This window comes from Phyllopteryx taeniolatus, chromosome 14 (assembly GCF_024500385.1).
Source record: "Phyllopteryx taeniolatus isolate TA_2022b chromosome 14, UOR_Ptae_1.2, whole genome shotgun sequence".
NCBI classification, from domain to species: domain Eukaryota; kingdom Metazoa; phylum Chordata; class Actinopteri; order Syngnathiformes; family Syngnathidae; genus Phyllopteryx; species Phyllopteryx taeniolatus.
In genome coordinates, this window is record NC_084515.1 from 7233443 (window position 1) to 7247741 (window position 14299).

Here is a 14299-nt window from a genome sequence, read left to right on the forward strand (position 1 = left end):
TACACACGTTCAAAGTTTAATTTTGCTCCACTGCTCCTTCAAGTCTTTTTAATAGTGTTGTAAAATCACAGAGGTTAGACGTGTTGGGTTTCAGCTTCCCTAGTCGCCTCATTAATTTCGACTCCATCAACAGCCTCCACCTTGAAGACAGCTACAGAGTGTGGCTGAGAGTGTTATTTCCTCTCAGGATTCTTTTTAAGATTTGTTCTTTACGCTCCACCATTATTGTTTTACCAGTGGTGGCAAAAGTACTCACAGCCTGTATGTAAGTAGAAGAACAGAAACAGTACTTGAGTAAGAAAAAGCCTCAAGGCAAAAGTACTGATTCAGCACATTAAGTAAAAATAAAGAAGTACAGACTCTGAAATGTACTAGTTATAAAAGGACAATTTAATTTTTACTGTCAATTATATATATTACCATATACCACGGGAAAATAAACTCTCTCTCTTTTATTAACTTTTATAGCGCTCAAACTGAGAGGAAAAAATATATCACTGACCTCATCTTTGCTGCAAGCTAAATTCTGACAAGATAATCAGGACTGAACTGATAACAAAGTCCTGCATAGGCAGCTGGATACATTTCAACAGCTTTGTAGCTGCTAAATTCGTTTAAAAAAAAACAATAAAAAACAAAAATACACCTTACATGTATGTGTTTTTTCAGAGTAGACAGATAATTTTGAACACCAGAAGCTTGTGGTTTTTAGGCTGACACAAGACAAGGCATTCACCACAAATCTTTCTTGTAACCACCAATATCAAACAATTCTCTTAAATAAAGTGATGGATGGGGAAGGTCTTGCTTCATCATCGTTAATGCTCCCTTATTCACATTCTTCACATGATGCTGCTTTCCATCTCAATCAATCAAGATCTCAACCACTGTTGCTTTGACTTCCCTCCACGTCTTTTTTTTACGTCATGTCGTCATCTGTGGAGGTTAAAAAAAAAAAAAAAATCCTATTTTGACAAAGTAATAATGAAAAAGTACAGATCAATGTTTTGGGGGCAGACAGCAATCACGTTTCGTACCAGAGTGGTTTATTTTGATCTGAGTCAACGTAACTGAGTCAAAGTTAAGAATGAGTTCTTTCGCCAGGAGAATTCCCCCCAACCCAGATTCATCGGGAATATCAGAACTCCATTCATGCAAGTGCACTCTACCTACATCGTCAACCATGTCTGGACTTTACAGTCTTCTCGTATTCGGACATTTTCATTTGGTTTGGGGATTGAGTGACCCCCAAAAGGGGGGAGTTAAGTTGAAGAGAGAACTACTTATTAACTTCAACGTGCCCTATGTGTTTATTTCAACAACGGTAAAGAGTAAAGGTTCATCAGAAAAATGCATACTCAAGTGAAGTACCGGTACCTGGAAAATCTACTTGAGTACAGTAACAAAGTATTCATATTTTGTTACTGCCCACCACGGCTGCTTTTACTCGTACTTTTGAACTCGGCCCTTCAACCTTCAATGCAATTTTTCTCTTTATTCTCTTTCTTCAGGGAGAATGTCGTAATTTCGTCAAGGTTCTGCTCCAGCAGCACGGAGGCCTGTTTGTGTGTGGAACAAACGCCTTCAACCCACTGTGTGCAAACTATACAGTTAGTAGCCCTCAAATCTGTCAGCTGGTCTTTGTGTGTTTATCTGCTTGTTCTGTAGCCATCTCCCTATCCTCCTGTTGCAGAGAGATACTCTAGAAATGGTAGGAGAGCCCGTGAGCGGGATGGCGCGCTGCCCGTATGATCCACGGCATGCCAATGTGGCTTTATTTGCAGGTATTATTTGGAATTTCGAGCACACGAGCCGCAAACACAATGTTTACCTGTACAGATGATTTATAGTCACACCTCGCACTGAATTGCTCATTTGGTTTTAATCTTCCTGACCTTGTCCTATCTCTCTATCACCTTCCTCCTTCCTCGTCTTCTTAATCTTTGTCTGCTCGTGCTCTCAGATGGAAGTCTTTTCACTGGCACCGTGACAGACTTCCTGGCCATCGATGCTGTGATCTACCGCAGCCTCGGCGACAGCCCCGCCCTCCGCACGGTCAAGCACGACTCCAAATGGTTCCGAGGTAGCTTATCGGAACAGACACACAAGAAATGTCCCCTAAACACACACAAATGTCACATAAACTATTCAAAAGTGCTTATTGCATCGTCCTAGTTTCAGAAAATGAAACTGTCAAATACTTGAATTACAGATACACCATTTTAGTAATTAATTTGACACAATAATGTTTATTCATCTTATTAAGACCTTTTGGACAACTGGACGTTTCCAACTTTCTGGGAACAAGTTGGTGCCCCAGTGCATGGAGCAAAAATCCATATAGGCAGGTTTGGGTTAGTCTGCGGTGGGAGAATCCTATCAAACACCTTTGGGATGAACTACAACACAGAATGTGAGCCAACAGGCCTTCTCTAAGGCTAGTATTCTTCTGGATCATTGAACAAAAATTCCTATAGACACACCCAAACATTTTGTTGAAAGTATTCCCAGAAGAGTGGCAACTACTTTAATGGCAAAGAGGACCAATTCCACATTCTCAGATCAATAGTTAGGGGTTTCAATACTTTTTGTCCACATATTCTCGGCGACTAAATCATGTGCTTCACACACAATTATTTTTAAGTGGACCATGCACAGACAGAGTGATGTATTGAAGTTATTGGACTCTTCAGTTCACAGCCTTAATAAGGCTCAAAGTCAAGCCTGTTTTTATATAGAGGGGAAAACAAGTCTCCAGCAGGTCACTGTTTGGATGAAGTAATGATGACTAATGTCCATTCTTTAATCCGTGGTGATAAATTAAACAGAATATGAATATTCAATGAGCAGGTCGGTGGACAGGAGCCGACTGCCCTGATGTGACTGACTATGGTGTGTTGCCGCTGTCTTAAATTGTGTATGTGTGATTTCCTCAAAGTGTCTTTCTGCTAATATTCCCATGTAGAGCCCTACTTTGTAAGCGCCATGGAGTGGAGATCTCATATTTATTTCTTCTTCAGAGAAATGGCCATGGAGTTTCACCATCTGGAAAAGGTTGTTTCTCTATTCATGTATCTTCCCAGTTACATTATTAAGACATCTCTCCATTTATTATAATATCTCCCAATTGGACTGTGCTCTGCTATGTTATTCCAGGTAATGGTGTCCCGTGTGGCTCGTGTGTGTAAATCCGACCTCGGCGGCTCTCAACGCGTCCTCGAGAAACAGTGGACCACCTTCCTGAAGGCTCGGCTCAATTGTTCCGTCCCGGGAGACTCGCACTTCTACTTTAACCTCCTCCACGCCACAAGCGGTATCATCCGCATGCAAGGGCGGGACGTCATCTTGGGCCTTTTCTCTACACCCCAAAACAGGTAATAAGACACCCACACACATACAGCGGTGGGCAATCAAGAAGGTTTATGTAATACTGTACTGTATAAAAATGTACATCAATGACATAATTAAATAGAATGTAAAGAAATAAAACAGTTTTTGCCGCATTTTTTGCTTCAATTCAATTGCTCCTTCTGGTGTGTGTATCTTGGCCACTGGGGGACAGTGTAATGCAGACATATCGAAATAATGTACGTGCAGCTGGTCTTAGCTCCTACGTATTAGTCGTTCTTCGCAAAGGATAAAGAATATATGCCTATGAGTATTGGTATATACATGTCTACATGTGTTGCCCCAACATTTGTGTTCAAATATCTGTTGCTGAATGGGTTATAACACCGCAACAGTGATGTTATTCATTACTCCATCTATGGCATTTCCCATTAAGCATTAAGCTAGCAGACTTTAAGGCAAAATTATGTGGTCGTTTTAAATACACAATCTGTAATTCTCTATTTTGTTCAGTTTGCCTAACTGCTGATTGTTCTGAACTGAGTTAAGTTCACTTCCACCTGCAGCACTCGTATCTCAAATTTTTGTTTGCAAGTCAAAGCAAGAAGTCGGGTCACCAGTATCTTAAGGGACCAGTGTATTAGCAATGCGATGGTTTCTTTAACCAATCAGATTTCAAAATCACCCTCACTTGGCCAGAACACTCGCCCTCGATGACATCAGCACTTTTCTCTCCCCTGATTGGTTGGCCAGACAAAATTTGTTACAGCCAACTTTCGACTACAAACCAAAATTCCAATGAAGTTGGGACATTGTGTAAATGTAAATAAAAACAGAAAAGCCTTTTTATTTACATTTTACACAATGTCACAACGTCATTGGAATTGGGGTTTGCAGAAAAACACATCTGTAGCAATCTGCAAACATTAATACATTTAAATAATCAGCATCTATGAATGACTGATGTATTTTATTAATTTGTTATTTGTTTTTGTCATATTAGTAACATATAGATAAATATAGATTTTGAACTGCTCGGGATAACGTACGTGGCACAGTTGCGTGCTGTTATATTGCAATTTTGTATAATATTGATGGCGGCAGGGTGGTCGACTGATTAGAGTGTCTGCCTCACAGTTCTGAGGAACGGGGTTCAATCCCCGGCCCCGCCTGTGTGGAGTTTGCATGTTCTCCCTGTGCCTGTGAGGGTTTTCTCCGGGCACTCCGGTTTCCTCCCACATCCCAAAAATATGTATGGTTGACAACTCTAAATTGCCCGTAGGTTTGAATGTGAGTGTGTTTGTTTGTATGTGCCCTGCGATTGGCTGGCAACCAGTTCAGGGTGTACCCCGCCTCCTGCCCGATGATAGCTGGGATAGGCTCCAGCACGCCCGCGACCCTAGTGAGGAGAAGCGGCTCAGAAGATGGATGGATATAATATTGATGGTTTCTATTATTGCAAGGTCATAGTGATTAATAGTATCAAGAGGTGGATTAAGTTGAGTAAGTGCCCACTGAAGGACGAAGTACCGAATGTACGGCCCGCCACTGCACATACAGTATACACCCAGGTCTTGTTTCCATTTCTTATTGCACATTCTTTTCTCTGCATCCGGCAGCATTCCTGGTTCCGCCGTGTGTGTGTTTGACATGCAGCAGCTTGCTCACGCCTTCGAGGGACGCTTCAAGGAACAGAAATCCCCTGAGTCCATTTGGACTCCGGTACCAGAAGAGGCAGTTCCTAAACCCAGGTATACTAGTACCAGTATAAGCAGACAGGACTTGCGTAGATCTTCTTGTATTCTGTCTTCCTTTTTCCAGACCCGGAGGATGTTCAGTCCAAGGATCCCGATTTAGTTCCTCCACTACGCTACCGGACGAGGTGTTAAACTTTGTGAAAACCCACCCTCTGATGGATGAGACAGTACCGCTGCTGGGGCACAGACCCTGGGTAGTCAAGACTATGGGACGGTACTGTGACAGAATGCTTTCTAGTTAAAGAACTTTTATGTCATGAACATTTTAAACTTTAAGTGGCACAGGGGGAAGAAAATAGATTTTATTGAGCCGCTTAGAGTAAATGTGTTTTCACAGCCGATATGTCTTTGCAGCTACCAGCTGACAGCTATGGTGGTGGACACAGAAGCCGGGCCCTATAGGAACCGCACAGTTTTATTCCTGGGCTCGACCCGAGGGACAATTCTCAAGTTTCTAATGATTCCCAGTGGAGATTCAATGTCCCACAGCAGTGTGTTCTTGGAGGAGGTAGAGGGTTTCAACCCTGAGAGGTGAGTTGGAGTAAAGAGATTTTTGTCCTTGATATCCGATCGATGACGCCTCTTGGCATAGTGATCCATCATATCTCATGGATCGCTTCTATTTTAGAAACAGAGGCTTCAACATTTCTTAATATGATCTGCTACTCCCCACTGCACCATTATATTTACCACTTCAAGCTTAAATACACTTTTAGATACATTTTTAGGCTTTCAAAGGCTTTTTTGTTGCGGGCTACATTTTAGTTATAGTATCCTTCAGAGAAGCAATTATGACTGTGAAACCATCCATCCATACATTTTCTGTACCGCTTATCCTCCTCACTAGGGTCACGGGCGTGCTGGACCCTATCCCAGCTATCTTTGTTATCATCCCATTATATTATTACGTGTACAACAAATTGATAGATAACTACTTTTGAAATCAGAAGTCAGGAAAAGTAGTTTGTAATCTCTTTAAAAAAAAAAAAAAAAAAAAAAGACATTTGGTAACAAAAATGCTTGCAGTATCATTGACTGCCAGACGTTTTAGAGCATTTTGAGTGATTTTTCAAGACCAACAGAATATTGTGTTCTGTGACAATATTAACACCGAATCTACCAAAAGAATGAGTAGACTCTTTTCTTTCACCTGAAAACATGTTTGTTTCTAGGTTTTTCCATTTTTTAGTAATCGGCAGTCGATGGGATGATTTCACCCACAATACTGGTGGAGAAAACTAGCTTTTTATGAAAAGAAGCATGTCAAGCAAAACAGTGACTTTGATGCTAATATTCTTTGCCTTTGGGACAGCTCAAACAATTGTATAAAACAACATAAACAAGATTGAGAAAGGGATTTTGACGGGAAAATAATTTATTTACAGATAAACAAGCAAGGCCGAGTGTATGGCGAGAGTGTGGCTTTTTTACATGCCATTTGCCATTCACTCCATGAACTGCGCCATCTTTTCTCACTATCGCGACACAAACGTTCCGCTAACTATCGCAACACATACTTTCTTTTTAGGGTACCTACACATACTCTGTTCAAGTGTGAGGCGCCTGAACTTGTCTGACTTCTGGTTTGCAGTTCTCTCTCACGCAATCGACGTGACAAGCCGAGATTCACCCTCAATTCTTTATCTTTATCAAAAGCTTTGATGACCTCTAATCCAAAGCATCTACAGCATCTACAGGGACCTGTTAGTCATTTGAGTGGTTTACAAACCTGAATTTCACAGACAAGCTGGGCCAGACCCTCTTCCATGCCTACCCTTTGAATAACGTACTTGACAAATATTGTATGTTTATTGGTGGTAGTAAACTGGATTCTAGTTGACGAATCCAAACATCCACGGCAGTCAGACACTAGATGTTGAACTGATATCCGACTTGTCGATGAGTCGACTTTACTCCAGCTTGAAGTTGACTAATCTTCGTAGCAAAAATGTTATGTCCAATAAAGCACGGACAACAACTATGTGCTGAAAAAATATCATCAATTAATCAACTTGACTCGACTTTCTTCACTTCATAGTCGATTACAAAAAAACCCTAGTAGACGCACATGATTTGCTTTATAAACAAAATAATACGGTGGAGCGGATCTGCCCCCCAGGTCTTGAGTTTGAGACCTGTGCTTTAGGACTACTAATCGTAAAGGCGTACCATGCATAATCCAACTTCCTATGTGACCCAGCTGTGGATATTTTCACCTCCTCCCTCTCATTTTTGTCTCTTCAGATGTGGTGAGGACTCACCTCAGGCTCGCCAGCTCTTGTCCTTGACGTTGGACCGCATCAGCCACACCCTGCTGCTGGCCTTCCCATCCTGCCTGGTCCGTGTGCCCACATCTCGTTGCCACCTGTACTCCCGCTGCATGAAGTAAGCCACACAAGTTAACTTGTGTTTTCCGTTCCTTCAAACCTTCTTAGCTTTTTAGAATGAGGTCACCAGACACTTACATAATACATAACGCTCATATCTTTTGATAAACATTGTCAGAGTTATGAATTAAACAGTTTACGTATTATTTTGGTTTTAAACACCTTCCAGTATAATGCTGGCCAGTTATAAATTACAACAAGACAAATAAACGTACTGTTAAAACTACATTACTGGAAGTCAAAATTGATCATTGTTATGCTTTTAAAGGTACACTTTTAATGCATACATAATGAATACCAAGATTGGATACATAACTTCACATACTATGAACCCAATTACCACACTAGCAATTTATTTGGTTTCAATATGTAGAATAATACCGACAAAGCTAAGAAAACATGCTGACGGCTTAACTTCTCACATTACAAATATGACAAATAACAGATGACGTGTTTCCAGTCTGACCTTTTAATCAACTGGGTCATATTTGACATTTGAGAAGTGTGCAGCCAAGCAGATTAACTGCTACATTGTTACCTTTATAGCCAAGTTTGCAGCTCCTGTGCTTTGGTCCATTTTCCATCGTTTTCCCACAGGGAGTAAGCAGAATCGGATCACCTTTGTTACATTTTTGATTATGTGTTTGCACACAGGATTTGCCTCGCCTCTAGGGACCCATACTGTGGCTGGACCAGAGGCAGCACCTGCTCCTTCCTTAGACCAGGAACCAGGTAAGAGCAACACATATAAACGCAGAAGAATATTTTCTGATATGCAGGCAAAGCTGTGACTTACTTGTGCACCACTATGCATTTGTTGTATTTAGGGTAAAGATTGATTATTAAAGATGTTATTTATGTGGTTGAATGATTCTAATAGTTTTACTGTAAAAGGTATCATTAGATTTTTTTTTTTACATAAGCACACCACTGTTGTAATCATACACTGATGAAACAAGAGGCAACTGTGCAACCTCCATCAAGTTTGACATTAGTGATTATTTCATCTTCATGAATAAGTTTGCAAGGGGTCGTAAGATTTATGGTAAATTTCGCTAGGAAGTTTAGCTGAGAGGTTTGGGAATTATTCAAAGTTGGATACATAAAAGAAGAGTGAGAAAAATGGGAAATTTATTTTGTGAAAAGTAGATTTATTTACGAACAATGCTTTAATCAGGTTCTCCCACAGCACAACAACATGAATTTTGATTAAAATATTTATTAGTGCTTGCATCAGGTTCTCCCACTGCACAATAAAAGCATGAATTTTGATTACCATAAACTTATCTCCCGGTTTATATTATTATTTAAATATTATTCAGCATGTATCAGCCCCTTGTATTCAGCATGTATCAGCTATTGTAGCAAAATAATAAAAAACAAAACAGATAATTCCTTTTGTTCTGAAAACTCTTCTGTCACCACATGCTCAGCTGACCGTGACATCTGCCCTCCTTCTGGGCAGGGAGCACAGAAGAAAATCAATTCGAGTATCAACAGCATATCCTTTTACAGCAAGTGGCCTATCAATATATGGGAAAGCTGCTTCATTAATTACTCTCCACAAATGTCCCAATTTACACCAGATGTACAAAGAGGTATAATGCTTCATAGCATGTTTTTTTTTTTTTTTAGCATTCTGTTATTAAAGATTACGGACTTATTGGGATTTTGTTATCCCTCTTATGAAACATAGAGGATTGCTATGCTAATGTGTGATTTCTCTGTGATTACAGGCTCCCGTTTCAACAAGATGTAGAATATGGAAACACCACTTCCCATTTAGGAGACTGTGATGGTAGGTGGCAGCAACGTCAACTTGATGCTTGTTTTGTGTGTGTTTAGCAAACGTTTAATCGTTTCGTGACCACCCTTGTAACTCAAAACACTCTGATCTTAAACCATCTTTCCCCCACTGAAATGAATGGAAATGCCAATAATACATTCCAGGACCCCAAAAAAACACCAACAAAACACCTCTACAGTATTGTACTTAAAAACATAGCGTAATCACAAATTTCATAGAATGTAATGAAATAACCAGTTTGTGCATAATGATAATTCAATTGGCATTGTGGACCTTGGCCACCAGGGGCAGTATAAAACATACTGTACAGACTTACTATATGTAGATTTGATGACAATAATATTAATCGTTTTTTGCAGATAAAGAATATATGCCTGGTTGTATTGTTATACACTCTGTCTGCATGTGTTGCTACTGTTTCTGTTCAAATATATGTTGTTTAATGGTTGTTAAATACCGCAACATCGATGCTAGTTTCATTATCCCATCTATGACGTTTTGCATCGTGTGGTAGCATGAAAGGTCCTGTATTTTGGCTATTAAGACCTCCATAGAGTGACTCGCTAACATGGACTTAGTATAAAAGTGTCAATTTCATTTTTTTTAAAAACACCTTGGTTATTTCATACGAGTGTCCACAAAAGGCTCCTCTGACAACTACTTCTGTTTGACCCACTTTTGTATCCGCTTTGTCCATAATTGGCTAAGACCTCCCTCTTTTCTCTGTGTAGAAGACCCACTTGTGAGAGCTGATAAAATGTGTTACACACACTTACCTCAGGGGTTTCTCCTGTCCATGGCTTCCCTGTACCGAGCAAGTCCTGCCACGGTAACTTTTCTGGGCCGAAATGCGATATGCGGGGATGGTATACCATGCCAAATGAGGACTTAGCAAACGCAGTGGCCGCGATTCATGGGCCAGTTGGACAAGACCTCAAGTGGGGCGGGGAACATTTCATGCATGGGAGTTGGCCTGGTATATTCAGGTTTCGTGGGAGGATGCTATTCTGGCGAAGCAAGCTGAGGCAGTGTGGCGAGCACTTGACGACAGTAGGTGGTCACCCCCTTGGGCTTTTCTTTCTCATCCCACAGAGCACACGTGTTTGTTATGTTGAAAGCGCTGGCTCAGGAGCAGAAAGGGAAGGCGGAGAGCTTCGCTAGTGACGTAGATAAGCTCAAGAAATTCGAATGACCTGATTTCAGGCCTCTTGACAGAAAAACGTCTGGAACTCAGGAATGCGTGGACGATTTTAATTCATATTTCACATAAATACATATATTACATCCCAAATACTAGAAAAAGTTGGTTTGGCAAACTATGTCCCCCACAAAGTTAATGTGATTTGGTTAAATACACAACCTTTAATTCTCTTTGTTTTATGTTTAAATTACACTTCAACTGGGAGTGGAACCATTGTTAATGGTTAAGTTGATATACTGTATGTCACTGAATATCAAAATGCTTAATCAAAATCAGTTAAACGTTAGAGGTTTTTTTAAAGCCACATTTCAGGATGTGGCTGTTCTTGACACAAATTAAATTATTAAAGTTAATATTTGAATATTTGTCATAGGCGACACAGTGGATGACGTGTGTTTGTTTGCATGTTCTCTCCATGCCTGCATGGGTTTTCTCCGTGTACTCCAGTTTCCTCCCACATCCCAAAAACATGCATGGTAGGTTAATTGAAGACTCTAAATTCCCCGTAGGTGTGAATGTGAGTGAGAATGCTTGGTTGTTTTTATGTGCCCCGTGATTGGCTGTCGACCAGTTCAGGGTGTACCCCGCCTCTGGCACAGAGTCAGCTGGGATAAGCGCCAGCACACCTGCGACCCCAGTGAGGATGAACGGTTAAGAGAATGGATGGATGGATGGATCTTTGTCATCACAGTAACTGTGTTACATACCGTAGCTGGTTGGTTGGTTAGCTGTAAACACACGTGAAAACATTAGAAAAATAATACATTAGGTGCTTACCTATCTAATGACTAACCATTTATGATCATTATTTTTTTTCTTCATGTGCTGTTTTTAGTTCCCGTTTTCCAAATATATTATGTATATATTATATACGTGTGTGTGTGTGTGTGTGTGTGTGCGCGCGCGAATAGGTGAATGAGAGGCATTAATTTCGTGCACGTTGTTGAAAAGCGCTTTATAAAATTCAGTTCATTGACTTTACAAGGCAGACGTGCCACATCCAATATGGCAGAAACGATGACATATCCCACCAACGGGCCAACTCACTCGAGGCGGGGTCTGTGTATATTTGATGTCTTTGGCTGCATCCAACTGGCTAATGGAAGTCTCCGCCTAGTGGCTCATTCAATCATTACATCCTCCCACTGCTTATCTCTTGTTTTTTGGTGGAGCTAGAAACTATTCATGACATGTTTTTGTAATTAAAATCATTACATGCACCAATGTAATGTCATGTATAATACAACTCTCACTCCCTGCTCAGCAAGATCTATTCAACCCTGACACCAGCCGTTGATGTTTGTGATGTCATTGTCAGAGCTGATTGGTGTGTACAGCTGGGATTGTTTTTTGTTGTTTTTTTTTTTTTTAGTTCACTCTGACTTGCTTTAGGTCAAAAGTGTCCTAGTGTGACAGTTTAATTAGGGAGATTGTGAAAGAGATGTACCTGCCAACACAAGACTGCACAAGGAGCAACAACATCAATGCAACCTCTGACAGCATTAAAAGCTTTGTTCTGTTTTCTGAATCTAACAGAGGAATTGAATTTAAATGAAGAGACTGATTTGAGAGAGAGAGAGAGAGAGAGAGACTCATCCAGCTTTAGTCTGGAATTCTCACAGTGGAATTCTACAGAAGCTTAAGTATTTTCCCTTTTTTGGCGGGGGTCATGTGCAATGTCATTAGGTCAGAACTTAAAGGTTTAAAGGAGCTTCTCTCAAGCATTCAGCACATTCATTTTATTTAACTCTGATATGCGGGCTTCAGCATTTCCCCCCGCTCTGTAAAACTGATAGCACAGTGATTCCCGAGCTTGGGACCAGCATTCACCGCAGTTGGTGCAGATGGGAGTGATTAGAGCTGGGTGGAAACACTGAAGTCACGGTATGTTGTATGGAGAGAATCTCTGACTAGGCTGCACAATGGAAAGAATGAGGAGTGGAGAGAAGAAAAATAGGCGTCTGTGTGTTGCTTTCGGTCTGAGCCTCGCTTGATGGCAAGTGCAGGCTTCTCCAAAATTTTTGGAAGCCTGGAGAGCCCCAAGGCCACACTGGAGAGAAGTTGTTGTGTTATATACAAGTTGTACATCATCTCGCCTAATAGTTCTGCAACGAAAATGAACGGCAGTTTGGAGTGGAGGTATTGACTTGTCAGGGTACATTAAAGCTCACAATGAGAAGAAATTTGTTTTCCCGTGTACACATTACAAACTAGTAGCTTTGTATTCTCATCCATCCATTTTCTATCGCTTCTCCTGTTCATGGTCACAGGGAGCTGGGGACTATCTCAGCTGCCTTCAGGCGAAAGGCAGATTGCACCCTGGACTGGTTGCCAGTCAATCACAGGGCACATAGACGAACAACCATTCATGCTCCCATGATTGGGAACTGAACCCACGCGTCAACTTCTCCAGCTTCCTTCCACATTCCAAAAACATGCATGTATGGTTAATTGAAGACTCAAAATTGTCCCTAGGTCATTGACTGGCGACAAGCCATGGTTTACCACGCCTCTCGCCAAAGTCAGTAGGGATAGGCACCAGCTAACCTGAGATCCTACTGAGAACAAGCGCTTTAGAAAATGGAGGAATGGATGGAAAGTGCCGGTGTCCCTAATGTTGTGGCCAGCATGTTGGTCACAAAAATCCCCATACCAGTGATTCCCAACCGCTGCAGCATGGAATTAGTATATCAGCTCTGTGTTCAACTAAACAGGCCCAGATTTCACGTTGAGTAAATTGAGATGGGCTCATCTTTATTTCACTAGACAGTAGTATAGGACTTATGAGTTTAATTCGTTCAGTGAATTAAGCCTATAACTTTTATGGACAGAATTTCTAGGCGCAGCCGAGGCGTAGAGGGGGTCCGGTTTGGTGGCCTCAGTATTGCATCTCTGCTTTTTGCAGAGGATGTGGTTCAGTTGGCTTCATCAAGCCGTGACCTCCAACTCTCACTGGAGCAGTCCGCAGCTGAGTGTGAAGCGGCTGGGATGAGAATCAGCACCTCCAAATCTGAGACCATGGTCCTCAGTCGGAAAAGGGTGGATTGGCCTCTCCAGGTCGGGGATGAGACCCTTCCCCAAGTGGAGGAGTTCAAGTATCTTGGGGTCTTATTCACGAGTGAGGGAAGAATGGAACGGGAGATCGACAGGCGGATCGGTGCAGCGACTTTGTATCGATCCGTTGTGGTAAAGATGGAGCTAAGCTGAAAGGCGAAGCTCTCGATTTACCGGTCGATCTACGTTCCTACCCTCACCTATGGTCACGAGCTGTGGGTCGTGACCGAAAGAACAAGATCCCGGATACAAGCGGCCGAAATGAGTATCTTCCTTAGGGTGTCCGGGCTCTCCCTTAGAGATAGGGTGAGAAGCTCGGTCATCTGGGAGGATCGCAGAGTAGAGCCGCTGCTCCTCCACATCGAGAGGAGCCAGATGAGGTGGCTGGGGCATCTGAATCGGATGCCTCCCGGACGCCTCCCTGGTGAGGTGTTCCGGGAACGTCCCACCGGGAGGAGAGGGACACGCTGGAGAGACTACATCCTTTGGCTGGCCTAGGAACGCCTCGGGATCCCCCGGAAGAGCTGGATGAAGTGGCTGGGGTGAGGGAAGTCTGGGCGTCCCTGCTAAAGCTACTGCCCCCGTGCCCCGACCTCAGATAAGCGGTAGAAAATGGATGGATGGATGGACTTAAGCCTGTAACTCAATTTACGTCTTTTTTTCGGTATATCAGTTTTTCCCATAGAAATTAACTGAAATGCCATTAATTTGTTCGAGCCCCTGAAATGTTTTAATTTTTTAAATA

At 41.8% G+C, this 14299-nt stretch overlaps 1 protein-coding gene and 1 long non-coding RNA gene across 3 annotated transcripts in view; one reads left to right on the forward strand and one right to left on the reverse strand.

Moving 5' to 3' along the window:
* sema6ba (sema domain, transmembrane domain (TM), and cytoplasmic domain, (semaphorin) 6Ba) overlaps positions 1–14299 on the forward strand; it is a 52403-nt gene that overhangs the window by 30356 nt on the left and 7748 nt on the right. Inside the window, exons 7-18 of one of the 2 annotated variants that reach the window (XM_061797807.1) lie at positions 1512–1610; positions 1694–1784; positions 1964–2083; positions 2966–3054; positions 3157–3374; positions 4968–5099; positions 5170–5319; positions 5460–5636; positions 7350–7490; positions 8147–8224; positions 9229–9290; positions 10031–10128. In XM_061797807.1, coding sequence (XP_061653791.1) covers positions 1512–1610; positions 1694–1784; positions 1964–2083; positions 2966–3054; positions 3157–3374; positions 4968–5099; positions 5170–5319; positions 5460–5636; positions 7350–7490; positions 8147–8224; positions 9229–9290; positions 10031–10128 — 1455 coding nt within the window. The remainder of the gene's footprint in view (positions 1–1511; positions 1611–1693; positions 1785–1963; positions 2084–2965; positions 3055–3156; positions 3375–4967; positions 5100–5169; positions 5320–5459; positions 5637–7349; positions 7491–8146; positions 8225–9228; positions 9291–10030; positions 10129–14299) is intronic. The other variant, XM_061797806.1, reaches the window with a different exon arrangement.
* On the reverse strand, positions 805–8137 carry LOC133489088 (uncharacterized). Its single transcript, XR_009791816.1, has 3 exons — positions 8031–8137; positions 7367–7481; positions 805–936 (listed from the first exon to the last, which is right to left on the reverse strand). It is a non-coding gene; the product is annotated as an uncharacterized LOC133489088 (long non-coding RNA).